Below are 25,714 nucleotides of genomic sequence, written 5' to 3' on the forward strand. Positions count from 1 at the left end.
TTATAGAAAAGATATGATACTGTTTAGCATTGGAGTTGATGAACCCCTTATCATATCTTGGACTTTGCAACAATATGTATATTATTAACCTGTCGTTAATTCGAAACATTTTACCCCTTATTAATTATCTACTGAATGCATAAATCAACGACATGACATTTACTTGGAAAATTCGCGAGAGAATTTATATATACTTAAGAATGATATAAGATTGAAATATCGATAGTACCCCATTTCTGTTTTTCAACTGTGTACAGTGTTCTAAGTGCGTGTAATCTTTTAAAATAATTTTGAGTGATTGCATTATTTTGGGAACGTTATATGTAAAATAACTATCAGCTGTTCATCTATAAATATAATCCTTTGTATCTCTTTTTTTTCATTTCAGTTTTAGTGTGTTTGTTTACCTAGCAACTAGTTATAGTCCAGAATTAACCACCAGGTGTTATATTAGTAGTGGTTAAAACTATATATATATAAACTGTGTACAGGGTTCGAAGTGCGTGTACTCTTTTAAAATAATTTTGAGCGATTGCATTATTTTGGGAACGTTATATGTAAGATAACTATCAGTTGTTCACCTATAAATATAAGCCTTTGTATTTTTATTTTTTTTCATTTCAGTTTTTAGTGTGTTTGTTTACCTAGCAACTAGTTATAGTCCAGAAATAACCACCAGGTGTTATATTAGTACTGTAGTGGTTGAAACCATATATATATATATATAAATACTATAATTCTATTTATATTTGAAAACTTACAAAAAAAGTCACTTACTTTTTATCGTACACTATTCATTTTTTAAACAATTTTTTAAAAGTGAAACTAAGACTGTTATGATTTTCTGAAAATCTGATCAAACAGTCTCGTGAAGTTTAATGTATCGTTTCCTGAATAGAAGTGTAAAAGAAATGTTGTTTTTATAATTCCGACATATGAATTTAGTAAATCTTAACATTAATGCAATTATATCAGAAGAAGTTAAACCATAACAAGCAAAAATTTAGCCGCCATACGTGCGTTTTGTAAATATAAAACTCATCAGTAAGGCTCGAAATTAAAAAGTTAAAAAGGCCAGATAAAGTTCGAAGTTAAAGAACATTGATTGTTAGATAGTGTTCTGACAAAATAAGTATTCTTAAAAGACAAAAACTGAAGTCATTAGTTAGGTTCATTGTTACGGTAAACAGGTATATGGGTCATGTCACATTTATTGTTTGTAAAACTTTGCATATAAACCGATATTCACCTGTGGTTTTTTAAACAAACTATCTCGATACTGGTTCATTATTGATTCGCTTTGCTTGACAGTTTATTGTGTCTAATGGTTAAATAAATCTGCGAATCATCTAGACAGTGCAAACAATACATTTCAACAAGCATGACAGTGTGTTAAAATTTGTGAACTTGAAGGAAATTTTTTAACTAGAAAAAAAGTTATGTCGATTTTTTTAATAATAAGCGAATGATCAAAAAAAAAGTAAAATCACAAAAATACCTAACTCAAAGAAAAATCTAATTGGGAAGTCCATAATCGCATGGCAAAATCCAATGATAAAAACATCAAAAACGAATGGACAAGAACTGTCATATTCCTGACCTGGTACAGGCATTTTCAAATGTAATAAATGGTGCATTAAACCGGGTTTTATAGCGCTAAACCTCTCACTTTGTTGACAGTCTCATCAAATTCCGTTATATTTACGAATTGATTTCTTCAGAAAAATGATGAATACCTTTTGTAATGTTAACCACAAAAAAAAACACTAATCTATAGTTACTTTGCCCCATTTTTCTTTCCTTATAATACTTTAATACTAGTAACCTATAAAGGTCATTTACCAAAATGTGTTCGGCTTTAACCTCTCATTCAATTTCTATGAAGCGAATTTCTGGTTTTTATAACGTTAAGGTTATTATTGAACCAAAGCATGCATATATCCAGAATTGATGACCACTGAACAAGAGCAAACAAAATATTTGAATTGATAGAGCAATGGTATTTGTTTTTAATTTTCCATACATAATCATTTGTTAATCGCATTTTTTTTTCATGACAGTTGTTAAATGATTAATTAATTTGATCACTCATAGGGAAAAAAGTAATAAAATGTGGATATGCTCAAAATGTTTTATGGAAAACAGTGTGGAGAATGAAAGTTGTTCAAAATGCGATACAGCACGACCACAGTCAAGAAACGCAAAGGGTATGCTATTAAAATGTTTAAGTGATAAAATACTTATTACCGAATTAGACTATGAACCGGGTTTGTAATAACATGAGCAACCCGACGTGTGCTACCATGTGGACCAGGATCTCCTTTACCGTCTGGAGCACCTGGTATCCCCATATTTTGGTGGGTTTCGTGTTGCTTAGTTTCTAGTTTTCTATGTTGTGTCTTGTGTATTATGATTGGTTGTTTGTCTTTTTCTTTCTAGCTATGGCGTTGTCAGTTTATGTTCGATCAATGAGTTTGACTGTCCCTCTGGTATCTTTCGTCCCTCTTTTATTATGTTTTGGAAGGTAAATATATTAAGGGATGATAGAAAAACTTTTGAGATTTGCAAAAACAATAGTCGACCGACGAGGTTAGGTGAAGAAAGATACATTGCACATTGTAAGTTAAAAATTAAAAACTGCAGATGTGAGGTACAGGCAAATCAAATAGTTCTGTAAAAAAATAACCAAACAAAAACATATATAGGTTAATACATGATTGGTGTTGCTTATTCTTTAGTTTTCTATGTAGGTTGTGTAAAAATGTGTACAACAGTATTCATACATAAAAATAAAGGTTTATGCATATATGCGACTTCAGAACTAGTGTTAGAATCCGTGTATATAATGCTTTGATATATGTTATTATCTTTCTGGCCCATTTAGCGCCGTCGTTGTCCATCGTCGTCCGTTTACTACCTTTATTTGTGTATTTTTTATTTTTTTTTAGTATGTCTGGATGACCCAGACTGCCATTCAATATAAACGAAATGCCGAAAAATAGTACAGACTTAAAACATGTGAAATACAGAATTAAGGACGCAATGTAGTTTTGCCTCAAATCTTGAATACAGATATTCATAGAGAAAATCTTACAGATAAAGGATGTTTTGAAAGATGACATCAACCTACTGTCTATCAGTTATTATTCTTAAACGATTAATTTTACCCTCTGTTTTCCTTAAACAATAATCTTGAATACATGTGATTGATAGATAGAAACTTAAAACAGCAATACAAGATCTGTAAACATGGTAAATATGTTAGCATAGATAACATTGGGAGTTATTTTTGTATAGGAGTTGGTATTATTAAATGAAGAAGATTTTGCTCTTTGTCAATGTTTGTGTTGGGCAGAAACTAGAGAATTTATAGCCTCTACAGTCTTTGTTGTTGTAGAAGGGGTAACTTATAATTGTAAGAATAAAATAAATCCATGAAATTGCATAAAAGGTTTATGACAGGTAAATGGGTTTGACGTTGTATGGAATTATCATACAATATAGTCTGAGGAGATTGGTTTTTTACTGGACAAACATTATTATATTAATCATGATAATGAATGGTTTCACTGTGTTAATATCATATGAGTTTCCAAGTTCAGCAGCAGGTAATAGATAAAACGTCTGATCATTCTTTATGGACTATTTATCATAATCTCTACTGCAGCGAAAGTATCTCCTAAAGAATCAGATACAAGAGAACTAAATGTCCGGAAAGAATGTACGTTGAATGAACCAATCGGAGTGATAAAAAAGATTTCGAATTCTAAGAGAACTAACGTCAAAAACGAAAATGGTTACTTAGATGGTATGCAACAAAAACCAAATCAAAGTCCAGTAATGTCTAGAAATCAGGTACAAGTTAGTTAGTGCCCTTGTTTTAGTAAGATATTTTTGATTCACAGTTTTTAAATTTAATGTATCAAACAATCTTTTCAAACAGTGTAGACGAGACCGATCTCAAGTATTTAATCTCGTCATCGGCAGTAATTATGTGTAATATATTATTGCTTTTACAAATCCATTCAATTCAAACAGTTTATTAAATTGTGAATTTATCTTCAAAAATGACTTTCCTAGTCATAGTAGTATTCCGTTTTTCTATGTATGTTGCCTCACCATGTACGCTCAGGACTTGGAAAACTCTAAATCGGTACATTGATACGAATAACTGTGAAAGAAGATACAAGATGAAATGCTATAACAAAACCTTAAAAAATTGATACTATGACAGACAAAATTACATAGAGTTATCAAAGGTACCTGGATTATGATTTAATACGCCAGACGCGCGTTTAGTCAGTGACGCTCATATCAAAATATTTATGAAGCCAAAACAATAAAAAGTTGAAGAGCATTGAGGATCAAAAATTGTAAAAAAATGTGCCAAATACAGCTTAGGCTATCTATGCCTGGGATAAGAAAATCCCTAGTTTTTCGAAAAATTCAAAGTTTTGTAAACAGGAAATTTATAAAAATGACCACAATATTGATATTCATGTCAACACCGAAGTGTTGACTACTGTGCTGGTGATACCCTCGGGGACGAATCGTCCACCAGCAGTGGCATCGACCCAGTGGTGTAAATTGTATACACCATATATGGTATTGTCATGGTTTTAATAAAGAAACGTGCAGCTTAGACATTGCAGTTTTCCGATTAATTTTGTATATAGGCTTCTATATATTTTTTTACATAAATAAGGCCGTTAGTTTTCTCGTTTGAATTGTTTTATATTGTCTTATCGGGGCCTTTTATATCTGACTATGCGGTATGGGCTTTGCTCATTGTTGAAGGCCGTACTGTGACCTATAGTTGTTAATGTCTGTGTCATTTTGGTCTTTTGAGGATAGTTGTCTCATTGGCAATCATACCATATCTTCTTTTTTATATTACATGGTTAATTTGTTTCTTTTGAGTAGAACGAATGTTCTCCAGAGAGACCATTTGATAAACATCTAAAAGGAAAAGGATGCCAGTCTATTACTAATCAGCATTACGAAAGACCAACAGAAATGTACAAAAATGTAGGATATAACCAGCAATCAAACCAGTATCAAGAATTAAATCCACCCCAAAACAAATATACAGGAAGACCTCAAGGAATGTATGCTATTCAAGGGTATAACCAACAACCACACCAAGGATTTAACCAAAACCAAAACCAATATCCAGGAAGACCCCAAGAAATGTATGCCAATCAAGGGTATAACCAACAACCACACCAAGGATTTAACCAAAACCAAAACCAATATCCAGGAAGACCTCATGAAATGTATGCCAATCAAGGGTATAACCAACAACCTCACCAATATCAAGGATTTAACGAACCACTGAACCAGTATCAAAAAAGACCACTTGGAATGTGTGCCAATCGTGGGTATAACCAACAACCAAACCATCATCAAGAATATAACCAACAATCAAACCAGCTTCAAGGATTTAACCAACAACCAAATCAGCATCAAGGATATAACCCACAACGAAACCCGCATCAAGGTAACAACCAACCCCAAAACCAGTTTCATGAATGCAACCAACCACATCAGTCACAACTATATAGTCAGAGGTTAGAAGGAATGATGCCACCACCATTTTTACCGGCACAAAATATAAACCCGCCTCATCAGAATGTCACTGGTAAGTTAAATGATTTAAGGACGATTAATATGTTTTCGCGTTTTTATTAATGACTCTTAAAGAATCAGTGAAAAATTACCTGATGATGAAAATAATAAAAATAATATGAAAGGAAAAATAATAACGAAAAGAAGTGACTATAGAGTATATATCAATAAGACAACAACGAAATAAAACAAAAACGCCTAAAGTTTTTAGTTTTAAAAACATGTTTGATAATTTTGTCTGTCAATCAACATAAAGATATAAGAAGATGTGGTATATAAATACCAATGAGACAACTATCAATCCAAGTTTCAATTTGTAAAAGTAAACCATTATAGGTCAAATTATTGTCTTCAACACGGAGCCTTGGTTCAAACTAATCAGCAAGCTAAGAAGGCCCCAAAATGACTAGTATGCAAGAGTACCCGAAATGTTCCGTACAGATTAAAATAACATTCTAGTAACGACTCTTCCATATTAAATTAAGTTTATCACTTACAATGACTTAATTGGATAACAAAAGTATCACAAAAAATAAAACAAATTAACCAGTATACAGTTCTGTTTATAACTCTCCATCAATAAATAACTTTCATGTTCATAAACATTAATTCTTAATAAGGCTTTTTTTATACAGTTGTCGTGCTACCGATTCATGTTCCCTCTGGATCACCTTCAGGTCAAGGACTAGCACCTAATCCTCTAGTGATGCAACCATACACCCCGACAATTTCGCCTCAAGGTAAATACATCTATATTTTCAAAACCATTTCATTTATTCGATTATATTTTTATTCGCCAAAACACTGGTTTGGAATAACAAAATATTGCTCTGACGGCTGATAATTATCTCAGTCAGACCTAAAATGATGTTATTTATTAGAGCAATCTTTGACTGAAATAAACATGCAGCTAGACGTTAACTATGGAACGCCGGAACTGTTTTATAGTGTAAATATCTAATGTGTTCTGTCGCTTTGTCTTTACGTCCTGTCGTTTCTTCTTTATGTTATGTGCAAATGTCTGTATTTCATGACACGGCATCTCTGTGTTATGTCAAATTAGTTGTTTGTTTGGTCAAACAGTAGTATGATTTGTCATTGCTAAAGTTTGTTGTGTACAATAGGCATTACAGCATGCTTTTACTGCTATATATTCTGTGAATACTTCGAAACTTTATGATCGACAACCTTTACATTCTCTCATATGTTATGTCTATTCTTCTTTTACGTAAGTCAGTTAAGAATTGAGTTCTGTCTCAACTGTGATTGTTGTGCCGAATGTTCTAAAGGTTTGGTTTTGATACACCTTTGTTCTGTGTAAACCTCATGATAGTATAGTCTTTTGGCGTTATGTTGTGTTAATACATATGTATCTCCAATGAAAAACACAACACATCATGGTATAGTTCCTATGCGTTTTGCCGAACAATTCATACTCTCTGTGAGCATTCATTACGTCATGCGCACCTTTTACATTATGTGCAAACAACTTATATACGTTTTGTGCAAACTTCGTTTACCTTATGTGCAAACATCGTTCCCCTATGTGCAAACATCGTTTACCCTATGTGATAACATAGTTTACCTTATGTGCAAACACCTATTGCGTTATGTGCAAACACCTATTAAGTTATATATAACAACTACATCATTATGTGCAAACACTATTACGTTATGTGCAAATACCGCTTACAGTATGAGCAAACACTGATAACGCTTTGTGCAAATGCCTATTACATTATGTCCAAACATCTATAACGTTAGGTGCAAACACCTATTACGTTATGTCCAAACACCAATTACGTTATGTGCAAACACCTATTACGTTCTGGTAAACGCTTTTTTGACACAGATTAGAACAAATCGCATCAGTGATATACACTTTGCAAATTAAGAAAATTATAAGTTTTAGCTTTCTAAAAAATTCTTAACTACTTCGCTGTATTCTTGTTCAAGGTAATATCAATTGGATGCTGAATGTGAACTGAAGGTAATATATGTGCATCGGGTGGTTGATTTAGTATTGGAAATGTAGTATTTTTTAATTATATTGATTGATATAAAAATGTTATATAAATATTTAGTTTTTTTGTTCTACTTAAAGAGTGGGCGTTATACGTCCATTCTTTTTCTATTATGTTCACTTTACTTGTTGAAAATATTTACAAATATATAAACACAATTCTCGAGGTGTGTCTCTCTGGAGGTAATCCTAGATTGACAAAAGTCATAAAATACATTTCAGGCATTTTTGAAAACATTGTACAGGGACATTTTTTAGCAAACAAATCTTGCATATTGCAGATTAGTAATGCAAATAAAGACGTATTAATGATTGATATTTCAATTTTCAATTTCAGTGTTTAATATATGCATAACAAAACGACCATGAATTCATAAAATTTGATCTGAAATGTAATACACATAATTAATTTTCCGGCATTTGATGGCTTAATATCCTCAGAAGAAAACAGTCTGTAATTATTTATCTCATTTAAGCCAATAGTTGTTGCTGAATATCAGCAACATCATGAAGTAAACAAACAGAATATATATGTGACAAGTTATTATTTCAAAAGGGCGTGTATATCGACTGAAACTAAAAGTTTTGCCCTGTTATTCGAAGCAAAAAAAAGCTACATGTAAAAAACAAAATGCAACCTCATTTCTTTACGGAAAATAAGTTGATATAAAAAAAAAAAGACGTGGTTTTATTGCCAATGAGACAACTCTCCACAAGAGACCAAAATGACACAGAAATTAACAACTTTAGGTCACATTACGACCTTCAACAATGAACAAAGCCCATACCGCATAGTCAACAATAAAAGGCCCCGAAAAGATAATGTAAAACAATGCAAACGAGAGCACTAACGGCCTTATTTGTGTAATGTTCTCTTTCATCTGCAACAAGCGGGTCATTTCATAGATCGCCATATCTTGCATACATAATCATAAAATATGGTCTTTAAAGGCGCCAAATTACATTTATGAATTATAGACTGTTGACAAGGTCAACACATTATATATGCGTCTATTCAGATTATATTGACCGAGGACAAAGATATTTTCCCGCCACCTCTTATCTTGTATTTGTTTTTTGAATTAGCAGGGAGTTTGGCAAAACTGAGTCCAGAGCCTCTCTTAATCAAACTGCAAGCCAACAAACGCAGCTCCATCGTTTTAAAAAAATCTGTTTCCGCCACTGGTCATTGAATGAGAAATCAAAAAGAGAAAAAAAAATTAGGTCCGTGTATTTGTTTTTCTAATGATATCTTAATGAACAACTTTTCTATTCATTTTACATCGGATGACCGTAAGGGCATTCGTGTGTGTTGCTGTCGCCTAAATTTCCATTACGTAACCTTCGTTTTGAGATTGTAACCGATCTATAAACATGATAATAATAGATACGCGGACATTATCGAGTGCAAAATTACATTCCTTATCACTTGTTCTTAATTCATTTCAAATGGATACTCCTAAAAATATATTTTTTGAACATAAATTAATGACATGAAAATGTCGTTAAACTCGTTAGAAACATAAATAAAGTAAAGAAATCTTCAATATTTATACACACGTACAGAAAAAGTGTGTAACCGCATGTGGAAGAATATCTCAAGAACGTTTGCAATCTCCCATGCAGAGTTATCTGTCTTTACTTCCCCTTTCTGCGTGGGACATTGAATGCTTTGCTGGAAAATATGAATGCCCACTCAAATTCAATCTATCAGAAAAATCGAATTATTAAAAAAGAGTGTCCACCATGCACTTGCACAGCACTATAATTAATATAGTGCAAAAGAATGATATACAAATGGATAAAAATTATATATACATGTAACTGTAATTTACAATTATTAAAATAATGTATAACAAAAAAACTGAGTTAACTGATTTGTATCACTTCTACGATGAGGTTGAATTTATCATCCACGCACAGAAAAAATATATATCTGTACTTTCAGGTAAAGAGATGTGATTTGGTTTTCTGAGACAAGTGCTTGTGACCGTCCACAAGAACTTGTGGTCAGTACTTCAGTACTTTTATTAATATCTTTAACATAAAGATGTTCTCAAAAATTAATAAAACATAACAAGGGTTTTATATTTTACAAATGTCTTATTATCTTTATTTTATCTTGATTCATTTTGAGAACTCAAATCGTATCAATGACATACTGCACATTTAAAGATTTTTGAAAACTGGGAGTTAGCTGGCAATTGTTTTATGGTGCTTTAAACATATGAACAAGAGGGTTCCGAAATTCCAACAATACAAAACATGACAAGTGAACTTTCTTAATTTATAATCAGTTGCAGGAAAATTACAGAAGAATTTAAGCCTTCCCTTTCGTGTTAAAGTCTTCACAGTTTTCTTTTCGATTTTTTTAAAAGAATTTTGACTAAATATGTTACGTCGATTTCAAGGCGAACAAGATTGCATCAATTCAAGATTGTTTCCGCACTTTGAGTATAATTTGGATTGAATCATATGAACTTCATGCCTCGCTAGCTATTAATAAAAAAACCGTCTCGCTTTAACAGTAGCCGAGAAAAGGGGGACCGAAATATCTAAAAATGGCAATATTTAACGGAAACTGTCAAAACATATTTTAGAATGATAACATTTAGATCAAAAAGAATATATTTGTAAAAATTTTATATTTTCTAAAATAAGATTTCTCAAAACAATGATGTGCAGCAAATCCCTTTTATGAATATTTGCCTAAATTTGTGTATTTAGCTATATTTATCGAACCATTCGCGTTCATAACTAAACGCATCGAAGCTTACCGTTTATACCGTATACCCCGCAATAATAGTCATTGAATTTATGACTCTCCGTTCGGAAAATAGGTTGATATTTCTAATTTATATGACAATATTTGTTGAAATATTGAATAAAAAGATTAATTCATATTAACAACTGTGGAATAATGTATTGATTATAAATGTAATTTGTCGGTAAACGTCAAATTTATTTGAACGAGCTTTAGAAACAGGAAGAAAAGCGAGGCTTACCGAATATTGAACAAAAAGATAAAGTCATATTAACAACTGTGGAATAATGTATTGATTATAAATGTACTTTGTCGGTAAACGTGCAATTTATTTGTACGAGCTTTAGAAACAGGACGAAAAGCGAGGCTTACCGAATTTTCTCCTGTTTCGCAGCGAGAACTAATACATTTTATATTTCTGACAATGTATATATATTGTTTAAAATTTACACCTGGTATTTGAGCATAAGTTATTTAAATCTTAACCATTGTCTCTGATTTTTACAATTATTGAAACGCGGACTCGAAGAAAACCCCAAAATGAACTATTACCCAGAAAGAAATATCTATATTACCAATTGATCAACATGGAAACGGGTAGCAGGAAAATTTATTTGTACATGTACAAACAAACCAAAAAAAAATGCTGTTTACCTGTTATTTGTATACAATAACTAGCTAATTGCAGGATAAAAGCGAATTACTTAACTGTAACCATTTTTTTTAAACTGGTGAAAAATTAAATGGGGTAGAAAAATAAATAGATAAGATGACTATGCGGTATTGGCTTTTTGTTGAAAGCCATAAGAAGATCTATTATTATTTATTTCTTTGTCATTTGGTCTCTCGTGTACAATTGTCTCATTGGGATTCATACCACATCTTTTTTATATAGTCAGTTTTTTTCTGAAATTCGAAGGGAAAGTTATGTTATGATGACCATTATAGCAACGAAATTATTTATTTCTTCTTATAGACAACAAAATAAACGATATGCATATCATTTATGAAAAAAGTAATAGAAGTAAACAATTACAATTTACTAGAATATGTATTTCTTAGTATCGTTCTTGATGACACGGTTCGGAAAGTTACCGGACCAAATACGGATAAATGAAAGTCATTATCTGGAGTTTCAAGTTGCGGGATTTAATTTCGAGTATGGCCAGTGAAGGTGAAACAAGGCTGATAACCCTTTCATTCAGGAAAAAAAATATGTGTATGCGTCATTTCTGTGGATTTACAGCTTTTTGTTACACCCTTCTACCTGTCTGATCCAAAATCGGATCAAATTTTTACAACATCCCTGTTAGTTTTAAAAAAATTGTCAGATAAGAGGGACGGGTCACCTGACCACCCCTTTTCAGGACACCCACCCGTCTCAACACGCCTCGTCAGGGATGGAGGAAATAATAAGTCTTAGGAAGGTTATTCAGAATAATATTCACAACTGTTAAAGGAAATGAACGAAAATAAAATCTTAAACATTTTGTAGGATTCCTTAGCTGCTACATGAATCATGGGAGACGTCATTACATTTGTAGCATCAATCTAGTACACGTTTCACGCTAGATGAAAACCCTACTGGGAGGGTAATAACAAATCATCCTGGTCTCTTGTGAAGAATTGTCACATTGACATTCGTACCACATCTTCCTTTTCATATCGTATTGTTCCTTTCAGTTGCACCTTTTGAAAACTAAAGTCGTATCTGTATATTTGTTACAATTTTCAACAAGTAAAGGAATCAAATTTTCAAAGCATGGTTTAACCCCGCCGCATTTTTGCGCCTGTCCCAAGTCAGGAGCCTCTGGCCTTTTTTAGTCTTGTATTATTTTACAATTTGGAAATTAGTATGGCGTTCATTATCACTGAACTAGTATATATTTGTTTAGAGGCCAGTTAAAGGACGTCTCCGGGTGCGGGAATTTCTCGCTACATTGAAGACCTGTTGGTGACCTTCTGTTGTTGTGTTTTTTTCTATGGTCGGGTTGTTGTCTCTTTGGCACATTCTTCATTTCCATTCTCAATTTTATGCATAACGCATACTCTTAAAGTAGAGCAAAATAATTTCCCACAAAACTAGATACATTGTATGTATATAGCATTTTTACACCAATCAATATAATTAATATAAAAATGCACAGTTTGCTAGAAAGGTCAAACTTTTAATTTTCTTCATTTTCAAAATGCATATCATTGATGCGTTTTGTTTTAATCTGTGTCAAAAAAGCGTTTACCAGAACGTAATAGATGTTTGCACATAACGTAATAGGTGTTTGAACATAACGTAATAGGTGTTTGCAGATAACGTAATAGATGTTTGGACATAATGTAATAGGTATTTGCAAATAACTTACATGGTGTTTGCACATAATGTAAGCGGTATTTGCACATAACGTTATAGTGTTTGCACATAACGTTATAGTGTTTGCACATAACGTTATAGTGTTTGCACATAACGTTATAGTGTTTGCACATAACATTATATTGTTTGCACATAATGATGTAGTTTTTATACATAACTTAATAGGTATTTGCACATAACGTAATAGGTGTTTGCACATAAGGTAAACGATATTTGAATACAGGGTGAACGATGTTAGCACAACACGTATTAGTTGTTTGCACATAATGTAAAAGGCATTTGCACATGACGTAATGAATGCTCACAGAGAGTATCAATTGTTCGGCAAAACGCATATGAATTATACCATGATGTATTGTGTTTTATTACTGGAGATACATATGTATAAACACAACATAACGCCAACAGACTATGATGTCATGAGATTTACATAGAACAAAGGTGTATCAAAACAAAACCTTTAGAACATTTGACAAATCAATCACACTTGAGACAGGACGCAATTATTAACTGACTTACGTAAAAGAAGAATAGACACAGCATAGATAAAATATGAGAGAATGTAAAGGTGGTTGATCATAAAATTTCGAAGTATTCACAGAATATGTCGTAGTTACAGCATAATGTAATGCATATTTTACAAAACAAAGTTTAGCAATGACATATCATACAATTGCTTGACCAAACAAATTACTCATTTAACATAACAAAGAGATGCCGTGTCAGGAAATAGAGGCATCTGCACATAACATAAAGAAGGAATGACAGGACGTAAAGGCAAATCGACAAAACACATGAAATATTTACACTATAAGACAGTTCCGGCGTTCCATAGCATGGAGGGTCAGCATGCAGGGTTATACTTGCATTACAACAGACCTATTCGTGTAGTTCTTGGCTTAACTCCGCAATATTCTGTATGTGCCTTTCCCTAGTAATGAACCTTTTTTCAATGCTTGTCATGTGTTGCTATTTATTTCAAATAATTTTTTCCGTTCAATATTTTGTACATAAATTAAGCCGTTAGTGTTTTCATTTCAACAAGTTTACATTGTCATTTAACGCCGTTTTATATCAGACTATGCATTATAGGATTTACTTATTGATTAAGGTTGTACGATAACCTATGAATACGGTTTCTAGTGTTACATAGGACACTTTCATAGATAGATATAAGAAGATGTGGTGTGAGTTACCATTATAGGTCAATGTACGGCCTTTAACACGGAGCCTTTGCTCACATCGAACAACAAACTATTAAGGGCCCCAACATTACTAGTATAAAACCATTCACACGGGAAAACCAACGATATAATCTACATAAAAATCGAGAAACGAGAAGCACGTATAAATTACATAAACAAACGACAACTATTGTACTACAGATTCCTGACTTTGGACAGGTGTAAATATTTGCAGCGGGATTAAACATTTTAATGCTACGGAACCTTCTCCCTTTTTCTGAAACAATAGTATAACATCACAACATAGAAAAACACACGATAAAATATCAATAGGAAGGCTTAACTCAATGAAAAAACGTAAATTAACACACTTTGAACGAATAAATTAGATCTGCGATACCTGAATGCAAATGCATAGTTAATAAAATATAAGGGACAAACATTCAAGGCCAAAAAGCAAATAAACAAGTCCAAACAAAGCCATGGCAAGACACCACCACGAAACATTCACTTTAGAGAAAGAAAAAAAAAGGTTTTTATAATATATACGATAAATGAATAATTACTATGTTATTATGTTTCGAAAATTTGAACTCTTAACACTAAAAAAAAGCTGAACACAGGCATGCACATATGTATTTATTAGATCATTTAATTAAAATGTACATAACTCAACAAATTTATATATCTTGGCAGGAAATTTGAATATGATTGATTATCAAGTTAGTCCACAGAGAGACAAACAAAGTTCAGACAGAGAAAAACAGCTTATAAAGAAAAAAGGCAAACAAGACACAAATAAAGCAGAAGAGAATAAAAAACAGGATCCTCCAAGGTCAGAACAGACGAAACTATCTGAATTATTAATGTCTGAAGAAGAAAAACAAATTAAACACCAAGAAGATAGAGGAAGAGTCAGAGGTCCAAAAATAGGGCGAGGTGGACATGGCTATTATGAAAATAGACATGAAAAATTGGAAGACGAGAATGCTCTTGAAAATCATAAAAGGAGGGGTAATGGTAGCGATTGGGGTCGTGGAAGAGGTGATAAACGTCAATTGGAGAGAACAAATGAACAGGAAGATGGGGAAATACCTGGTGTTGATGATATTGATGTTTTTAAATTCTTGATCAAATCTTTTGGTGGAGGATGTACTTTTAAAGACTTTTTGATACGTTGTGATCTTTTTCCAAAGGGCTCTAATTTATTTTCGTGGTTTAAAAAGCATAGTAGAAGATTTCATGTTTTCTGGGACGAAAATGATATTGTTTATATTCAACCATTTAATCAAGAGGCCAAAATCTGCACTCAATGGAATAATAGACAAAATCCTGGTCAATGTCGGAATATTCCGTGTGATTTTTTCCATATCTGTCGTCGCTTTATTAGAGGCAATTGTAAAGAAAGCAGTTGTCTACTGTCACATAGTTTAGGAAATCCACACAATCAGACTATACGGGATAAACTTGGCTTCAGTGATTATAGTGTTGTTGATATCAGAGTTATCCTTAATTGTAATTCTCTTTCAGTTTGTGCAGATTATGTTTACAACAATGGTTGTAAGGTAGAAAATGGAGAAAAAAGATGCCCACACTTACATTTATGCGAAAAACAAGTATTAGGAAAATGCAATGACCCAATGGCATGCAAGTTGGGGAAATCTCACTCTTTCACTCAGTTTCACAACAAATGGGTTCTTACGTCATGGAATATGAGTGGATGGCCAGAGGGACGAGTATTGAGATCTATATATGTACCACCACTACAAAGAAAAGAAAATCACGATAATTCCGATAATTCTGCCCTCAGTCAAGACAAAGACGATGCATGCGATGCCAGTGGGTGTTATGACAGTGATACCAGTGACAATAAAGAAAGTCTTTCAAGTACTCCATCATGTGGGCCATTCAGAAATTCCAATAATCTGATGACTTCTGTTGAACATCTTAGTATGCAAGATAATAAGGAAAGGAGAACGATGAAACCTGGCCGCAGAGAAAGATTCAAATCATCAGAACATATCATTTGTGGAATTGTAGGAAAAGACGACCAATGTCTTCCTAAAATGTCTGCGCCACAACAAAAGTATGATAATAATGATGATGACATTAAAGAACAGATAATGATGGCAAAGGACAAACAGAAGAAGCTAGAAATCAGTTCTGGTAAAGTTGTAAAGCCAAAGCCCCCACCAAAACCTTCAAAACTGCGTCCATCTAATCAAGATTATCAGGAAAGAAACCCGGCTTTGATAAAGGATGAAACAGAACTTTCTGAAATATGCATGTTCGTGTCTAAGGATAAATGTCCGTCTGCATCCTGTAAGAATCTGCATCTGCCTAGTGGCATTCCTTACTTGTGGCAAATAAAAATGCGTGACAAATGGGTTTCTCTAACATTGGCAGAGAACGAGAAAATAGAAAAAGGTTACTGTAATCTACTAGATGATGAATCAACTGAAGTAAGTTTATACTGATTTCAGTTATTAATTTTATTCTATTTGAAGAAAGTACGTAAATGTCATAAGACAATTTATGACGGACTGATTGTCTGTAAAAAGGTCGTTCATATAAATGGTTGGTTGTATATACTGTTAATGAATAAAGATTTTCAAAGGAGACAAAACGTTCAAAATGTAATGACATATACTATAATACATATTTCACAGATATTTCAATTTAATTTTAGGTAAAGTACAATGGTAGTAATAAATTCAGTTATCATATTTGGTTCTCAGAAATGCAGGCCATAATTAATGATGTTGATGGTCAACCTGCCGTTGGTACCCAGAGGTGTAATGTCAGACGTTTGAGTACCCCATCCTTCACTGAGAATGAAATGTTGGTTGATAGTTATCTTACACAATGGAGATGGTATTGGCAAGATGGCAGTAAAAAATGGAACATGTACAACAAGGTAAAAACGGTTCACATTTTATATGTTTTAAACCCCTTTGTATCTTTTTAACCTGAAAAAAACCTGTGCTTTTCATCCGTAATCAGTCAAATTGTAATATCTGTTGAATTCCATATAGTCACTCATGGCAACGTTAATAATAACAATCCAAATTTGACACATATATTACATATTCAGATGGTAGGGATACATTATAATTAATATTTGGAGCACTAAATAAGTCCCATGTACTTTAAAATTTAATCCTTATCTTTTTCGTCTGCATAAAGCTTGATTGGGTGTCTAACTTATATTTTTGTCACACTTCAAGTCTCTGTGTTTACTGCAGATGTGATGTAAATAAAGGCAACAGTAGTATACCGCTGTTGTAAATTCATAAATCGATTGGGGGAAAAAAATCCCGGTTACAAAATAAAACTGCGGGAAACACATCAAATATAAGAGAACTACGACACAGCAGAAACACAACGCTAAAAGATTACACACACAGAAACGAACTATAATATAACAATGGCCATTTGCTGACTTGGTACTTTGGAAAAAGTAGCTTGGTCGTCTGAGTGTAAGAAACCGTAGAAGCGATTCTTAACAGGGTTAAACAAAGACTTGACAACACGTCAAATTGTTTTTTTTTTTTGGTAAAATATCTGCTCAGCATAACGAACCAGAGTACAAATCACATGAAAAAGAGGCAACCGATACTAACGAACATTCAAATTCATAAGTCAAAAATATACTGACAACACTATGGTTAAACAAGGAAAATACTAAAAGACAAACAACAGTTCACAAAATACAACATAGACAACTAAAGAATGAGCTTCACGAACTTCATCAAAAACTAGGAATGATCTCATGTGCTTTAGAATGGTTAGCAGATAAAAATGTTTGACCTAATTTATTTATGTAATGTTACCACTAGATTGTTTAAACACCAATTTGCCATCATTGCCATCACATTTATACAAAAAAATTTAAAAAAAAATGCGACAGCACAAGGGGTTACTTACTGTCAAGGGTATCGAAATGTTTTTGCCTTTTGATTTCTGATGTTTTGAATGCAATCCCTACTAACGTGTGTTGATGTATTTCGTATAAAAATAAGAAATATCAAGTTATACCTTATTCCTTATTCGTTACATATTCCTTATTCCTTATTCGTTACCTATTCGTTACTTATTCCTTATTCGTTACCTATTCGTTACTTATTCCTTATTCATTACCTATTCGTTACTTATTCCTTATTCTTTTTCGTTACTTGTTCCTTATTCCTTATTTGTTACCTAATCGTTACTTATTCCTTATTTCTTATTCGATACCTATATCGTACTCGTTACTTATTCGATTTTAGTATTCTCCCTCTTGTGTTGCTTTACTTTCTGTTAATAGTTCTTGTTTTGTAGAGGTGAAATACACTTTTGGCGCTAATTGCAGCCATCGACAGATACCCTGTTACTTATTATTTGTTCCTTATTCACTTGTAACACGTGTGTAATACGTTGCACCTGTTAAAAAATACTTTTCAATTTTTGTCTTATCTCTGGTGGTAACTATGGGTTCTTAAAGGTGAAATAAACATAGATGCGAGTTTGAACCCTTTTCAGCGCTTAACTGATACCCTGTTATAAATAAGTTACGAATTCGCTTTAAATACGTGTGTTATACGTTGCCCATTTAAAAAAAAATGTTTTCAATTGTTATAGTGTCTTTGCGTTATGTGCTTAGAGGTGAAATGCCCCTATTGACACGTATGTACCCGTTTCAGCGCTCGACTGAAACCCTGTTACTTATTCATTCCTTATTCGCTTGTTATACGTTTGTTATACGTTGCATCTTTTAAAACAAATATTTTGCATTTGTTTCTTTTTCTCTGGTGTTAATTATGGGTTCTATGGGGATAAATAACCCTATAAGTGGGTATGTACCCGCTTCAGCGCTCGGCTGATACCCTCTTTCTTATTCGTTCCTTATTAACTTGCAATACGCGTGTAATACGTTGCACCTTTAAAAAAATGCTTTTTTAATTTTTGTCTTATCTCTGGTGGTAGCTAAGGGTTCTTATGGTGAAATAACCATATAAGCGCGTATGTTACCGTTTCAGCGCTCAATACCATGTTACTTATGCATCCCTTATTCGCTTGTAATACGTGTGTTATACGTTACATTTTAACAGAAAAAAAAATCAACTTGTTAAGTTTCTCTGGTGTTAGCTTTGGGTTCATGATGTGAAATAACATTTTTGACATTTACCTTTTTTAATCACTTTTCATATAAAGTTGTTATTTTCATAGGATGACCTTGAGAGGACGTATCAGACTAAACAGAACACTTATTTGTATACCATGGAGAACAACCGTAGTATGTACAGGATAGATTTCCAGAAGATGATCCAGGTTAACGTCAAAACAGATAGAGAACAAAATATTACCAGACGTCCACTGTTTGTGTCGAAAGATGATGTTTATGAGAAAAAATTGTAAGTTGAGAGTTGAACTATTTTAACTACGCTTTTGGCGTACAGCTATCAAACTCAATTCTATATAAATCAAAACTTGTTTAATAGATTTTTATTTCAGAGCATACAGTGTATGATTTTTAGTATTTACTTGTATTATCAAAACAAGTTGTCAGTGTCAACAGAGTAAATATAAGACAGGTTTCAATGAATATGTATTGAAAATATTGAATATTTTTCCATATTTTAAAAAAATATAAGATTAAAAGGATTCAATATCTAAGATAACTTTGTCGTGCCTTTGAAATAAGTCTTAGAAGTGAGACATATACAGTATATCGTCGGATTCTCCTCAAAATGCAGGTTAAGTATGTAATAAACTTCTTTAAAAAGCATCCATGAATTCTGAATTTTATGATAATGGTTATACTTCTTTATCATGATCATTAGACATTATCCACGGAATACGTTTGACAATATTTATTTCAATTTATCCATTGTTTACTTTAAACTACAATTACACTTTTAGATAAACATTACTTTGAATAGCTATAATAAAGTAGTTCACTCATATCAAGAAAAAAAAACCAAATGTGATTATAAACTATAACAAGCACACGTATTAATGTATTTAAGGATTGACTGTAATATTTGTTCTGTCTATGAAGAAAATAGCGGGTTATTGAACAGTGTGCAACACATTTTTTGTGTTATTTCGAATAGACAGAAAAATATAACAGTTATTTCTTATCATTTAATTCTAAATTCCATTTCAAACCGGAGTAAAAAATGAAAAAAAGTTGATGACGTCACGGTCACATGACTAAATTATGTCTATGGGCTGATAAACAAAACGACGTCAGCCAATCAGAAGACGTGTTGCATCCAAAATTAAATTATTTCTGAGTGCTAGTAATTCTTGTTCATTTTAAGTTATCCATTTCAGTTATATTGAGTAATCATTATTATAATTTCTCTTTGTTTTTTTTCTTCATTTGATTGTTGAAGGCCGTACATTAACCTATACTGGTTTACTTTAATAAATTGTAATTTGGATAGAGAGTTGTCTTATTGGTACTCATACCACATATTCTTATATCTAATCATAAGTTGTATTTTCAAGACATCCTGTTTGATGTTTTATAGTAAATGCAAAATATGTTTGCATGATACTAAAAAGTAATTTTATATTTTATTTGAATTCAAAAGTTATAATAGGCAATCTAAAATATTTGAAAAAAGTAAATATTTGTAACTCAATGTAATAACAAACGTAAATGCAAGTAATTCAAAATAATCATAATTGTGTGTAAAACAGTAATAGATATTTATATATATGATTATAGCCTTTTTATATCGGTCAATACATGTTTTGTTGACTCGCTGTAAGTTTATTGACTGAAGATGCTGTCCAAAGTCAATAATGTTTGATGGGATATTAAGGAGGTAGACCTAGGTTAAGGGAAATAACTCTTAAAATCATCAGTTCGTTTGTGTCAACTATTTTTTTTAAATATATTCTAAGCTTCTAGGTTACATAGATTATTTTCAATCTGTTTCAGGTAAATGCTTAAAATACATTGATGAACTTGACTTTTACAAACGCTTAACTGATTTAAAGAGTTATCTCCCTGAACCAAGGTCTACCCTCCTTAAACATGTCTTGACCACTATGAAAAAGCTAAAATTGTTTTAAAAACGAATATCATTCAAACGCTGAAACTTACTTTTCAAGATTGATTATTCAATATCTACTTTGTTGAGTTCTTTAATGTTATGGTCTACATAGGTTACTTACCAAGCTATATTTTGTTAATATGTGTTTTATTCATTTCAAATAGTACACAAACGGTGACCAGCATCTCTCAATTAATGCTCTCTTTTTGAATTTCTGCATTCTTGGTATGCATATCAAATTAAAATCGTGCAAGTCTTTCAGTACTTGCGTTTTTTTACCACACCTTCGGAAATAGAATAAAATTTGCATTTTGATTAACTAAACTATCCAAACACGAAAAAACTTTAAAACTCGAATTAATAATTATATTTCTTGTTACAAAACTTATTATTGTATATTTTAGTAAGACATCGCCAACTGTTGTTTATAATAGAACCATGACATGAATTAGCAAATGACAGTTTGTGAATTATATGCATATGATAGCATAAAAAATCCAAGTACTTTCAAGAAACCCAAAGTATCAATTTTCAGTAGGTTCTATATTTTATATGTTATTCGACCTAATCAACATACTACATGTAAGTAGCTAGTTTAGGTAGTTCATAGTTATATACAAATAAAGATTTTGAAAGCAATTCAAAGCTTGTTAATGTAACACGTATGAAGTTATTGGTTTTATTTTGTTAATTTTCTACTGCTTCTCCATTTTTTGGCATTCATTGTTGATATACTTTTTGTTTTAATAGTGAAAAAAACTACGTTCCACCTAAAAGAGTGTCCAATTATAGAAATGCTAAAGGTGACTCGGACCATTACAAACAACTTGTCGACGATGATGACGATGTATACAAAGGAAGCGATTTTATTGAAATGGGTTAGAATTTGGTTCCACCTAAGGCTGATAGTAGTGATGGACACTAGGATGAAGACAAGTCTGATTTAAGTTACCTGGATCAGAATTTGGTTCCACTGAAGGCTGATAGTAGTGATGGACACTAGGATGAAGACAAGTCTGATTTAAGTTACCTGGATCAGAATTTGGTTCCACTGAAGGCTGATAGTAGTGATGGACACTAGGATGAAGACGACTCGGATAACCTTTCTATTTGTTGATGCTATATTAATTATGAAGTGTTCTTGCGTTCTGTGCTGTTATAGAACAACCTTTTGTTAAAAGAACATGCATATTTTGTTAAAAGAAGCTTTTAGCTCTTTTTAACCACTCAAATAATTGTTCTTTCTTTCGTTTTGCTCATGTAGCTGGTCACCTGTTGTGGTGCATGTTTATACATCATTTGCTTTCAAATATTCGGCTTTTTTTTTTATCGTAAAACAGAAATGAAATTTCTGGCATCCCTATTTATTTATCTTGTTGCATCTTTTCATCAACATTTTATTTTATTTCTTTAGTTTTTGAAATTTTTGCTTTTATCACATGATGATTTCACTCAATATGATAAGTGGTCAATACAAACTTGTTTGCAATATGTGAATTAATTTAAATATAGACAGTTTTATAACAACAGTAGCAAAGAGACGTATAATTATTCAGTTGTCTTCTTTGTTAATGGTGTTATGTGAATATTATATAATACATGTTAATTTTTTACTTTATCATAAGTTACACAATAAACAGGTTGTACATACAAGTATATCGTAATTGTTCAGTAGGATACAAGTTCTCATATGTATTATCAAAGGTACCAGGATTATTAATTAGTACGCCAGACGCGCGTTTCGTCTACATAAGACTCATCAGTGACGCTCAAATCAAAATAGTTATAAAGCCAAACTAGTACAAAGTTGAAGAGCATTGAGGACCCAAAACTCCAAAAGAGTTGCCAAATACGGCTAAGGTAATCTATTCCTGGGATAAGAAAATCCTTATTTTTTCGAGAAATTCAACGTTTTGTAACAGGAAATTTATAAAATGACCATAAAATTGACATTCATGTCAACACCGAAGTGCTGACTACGGGGGTGAAGATAAGATCAATTTATACAAAATATCTAATGATAAGTGAACTGTTTTTAGTTTACATATTTGCTTAAAGTAATGACAAAAACAGACCAAAACACAAAAACTGAACGTTGTTTATAAACCATGAAAATTGGGTCAATGTCGGATGATTCCTGCCAGCCAAACTTGTTCACCTTACAATTAAATCAATAAAAACACGAAAAGTCTTGTCGTTTGTTTATGTAATATATACGTGTTTCTCGTTTCTCGTTTTGTTTATATAGATTAGACCGTTGGTTTTCCCGTTTGAATGGTTTTACACTAGTAATTTTGGGGCCCTTTATAGCTTGTTGTTCGGTGTGAGCTAAGGCTCCGTGTTGAAGGCCGGACTTTAACCTATAATGGTTTACTTTTTAAATTGTTATTTGTATGGAGAGTTGTCTCATTGGCACTCACACCACATCTTCCTATATCTATTAACATTGATCAATGAACATTGAAAATGACGGCAAGGTAATATAAAAATGCAAGATAGATATATACACGTCATAATATTTCCATACACTAAATATAGTGTTCTAAATAATTGTAGTCACTCATATATAGACCAAACTACACAAACTTAACATTGATCAAGGAATCATTAAACATCTTTAATCTTGATCACTGATCCATGATATAAGGTTGAGGTACAGTGAAACCTATCTGACAAACATGTAGAAGTCGCAAGGAAACCATCAACCAATTATACTCATCCACAAAAGTGAAAAGATTCACATGACAAAAAACTCTTTAATTTTTCCAAGAAGTTGCTGGACCATGAAAATGAGGACATCCCCACTAGATTGTCATACGAGATGATTTCAGCTTCCCAATTGTGAACTTTCAATTTCTCTGCACAACATTCCAGCAGCGCCTGCACTCGGAGTATATATCTCCCAATTGATACGATATTCCCACGAGTGTATTTCTTATCATGATTTCCTTGACAGAGGGTTGCTGCTTTCAAGCAAGTTATTAAACCAAGAATTCCAAATGGTAAAGTTAAAATCATCCTTTCGTTAATTTTACGGACGCCATCACGAGTCGGTTGACCGTTATGGAATAACCGTTTCACAGATGATATCGGATATATTTCTTTCGTCGTAACTACAATCTCCTTCCATTTTCATGAATGTGACCTACCAATTTAGACTATTTATCGGATTTCATGACGGGTGCCACATGTGGAGCAGGACCTCCTTACCTTTTCGAAGCATCTGAGATCACCCCCATGTTTGTGGGTTCGAGTTGCTCAGTCTTTAGTTTTCTAAAACGTGTGGATAAGATAAAGATCCTCAAATCTTTGTTGTGTTTGACAGAAAATTAGTGTTATCCTCAATACCTAATTATGTACGGAGAAACAGTGTCCCCAGTGAATTAAACCCCTGCTGCTCCGAAACCTACTTCTACAATGCAAAGTCTTTCGAAGTCGTCGGATGTTAGAGCAAAAACATTATCTGGAGCTTTGAAAGCGCGTTTAAATTCTGATATGTGTGTTGTACAGTGAACAAAATTGATGATAAAACTTCCATTGGGAGTTAAGGTATATTCATGGTATATCGCCATCTTGGATTGTACAATCCAAGTACAAAATCGGTCTAGTTATTTGCCAAAATCTGCAAATTTGGAGACATAATTGCAATTTATTGGTTATTCTGTTTATTTATATAAAGATAACTTGGTGATTAATTGTATAACTCAAAATATTCTAACAAATATAAGTTTTTTTTGTGTTGTTAGTATCATTGTTTTTCAAATTAGCCATTTAAGGGGAGATCATTCTTTTAGTAAAAAACATATTCTGGATTGATAGTGTTTTTTTTTGGTTTTTTTCCCCTCGAAGCAAGAAAACAAGTTCGATTACACCATTTTTTCCTTTTATTTTCTTAAAACATATTATACAACCTATATTCTCACAATTTATTTCAAAATTCTATCTGAAAGATGTTCTTTTATACACTTAAATTAGTTTTTTCGTGGATAATCGAACCAAATTCAGGCATTTTTCAACAACTCGTAGCTTAGAAATTAGGACGGTGACCCATACTTTTTATTATATTTTTTTTTAAAGAGCATAGTAAAATCTTCATTTTGGCAAAGTATAATAAAATTATATTTCAAAAAAATATATACCTATGATCTACCTTAACTGTACATAATGTGGTCGGAGGATTTTGCTTTCATAATTTATATATAGATATGGTTTTATTTAGCTGTAATGGACAAAACGTTTAGGAATTTTGTTCCTCAATGCTCTAATAAAAAAACTATGTTAATTGGACATGCTTTGATACTATATATGCCCTTGAATTTTTACTAGATAACATTTTTGTTCGCTTTGGGGATTCCGTATATCGTCAGATTATCGGAATTCCAATGGGGACTAACTGTGCACCACTTATTGCGTATTTTGTATTGTTATGAGTTACAATTTATGACAAAAATAAGCAAAGACCCATCGAAACAACATCTGATAAACAAATTTAATAATACTTTTAGATATTTGGATGATATTTTGGCTCTCAATAATGACGACTTCAGTATGTATATTAATGAAATTTATCCTGTTGAACTTACTTTAAATAAAGCTAATACTAACAATGACCACTGCCCTTTTCTCGATCTTGATATCTATATCACTAATGGAAAGCTGAATACTAAAATTTATGATAAAAGGGATGATTTTGCATTT

At 32.3% G+C, this 25,714-nt stretch overlaps 1 protein-coding gene across 1 annotated transcript; it reads left to right on the forward strand.

The window, feature by feature from the left end:
• Nucleotides 1-393: 393 nt before the first annotated feature.
• Nucleotides 394-22,248, forward strand: LOC139501061 (uncharacterized). Its single transcript, XM_071290028.1, has 9 exons — nucleotides 394-442; nucleotides 2,095-2,207; nucleotides 3,668-3,855; nucleotides 4,924-5,641; nucleotides 6,264-6,368; nucleotides 14,664-16,429; nucleotides 16,657-16,884; nucleotides 19,176-19,360; nucleotides 21,767-22,248. The coding sequence occupies exons 2-9, from the start codon at nucleotides 2,111-2,113 to the stop codon at nucleotides 21,897-21,899; spliced, it is 3,420 nt and encodes a 1,139-aa protein (XP_071146129.1). The 5' UTR covers nucleotides 394-442; nucleotides 2,095-2,110; the 3' UTR covers nucleotides 21,900-22,248.
• The last annotated feature ends 3,466 nt before the right edge of the window (nucleotides 22,249-25,714 follow it).

The sequence above is a fragment of the Mytilus edulis genome, chromosome 13 (assembly GCF_963676685.1).
Source record: "Mytilus edulis chromosome 13, xbMytEdul2.2, whole genome shotgun sequence".
Classification (NCBI taxonomy): Eukaryota; Metazoa; Mollusca; class Bivalvia; order Mytilida; family Mytilidae; genus Mytilus; species Mytilus edulis.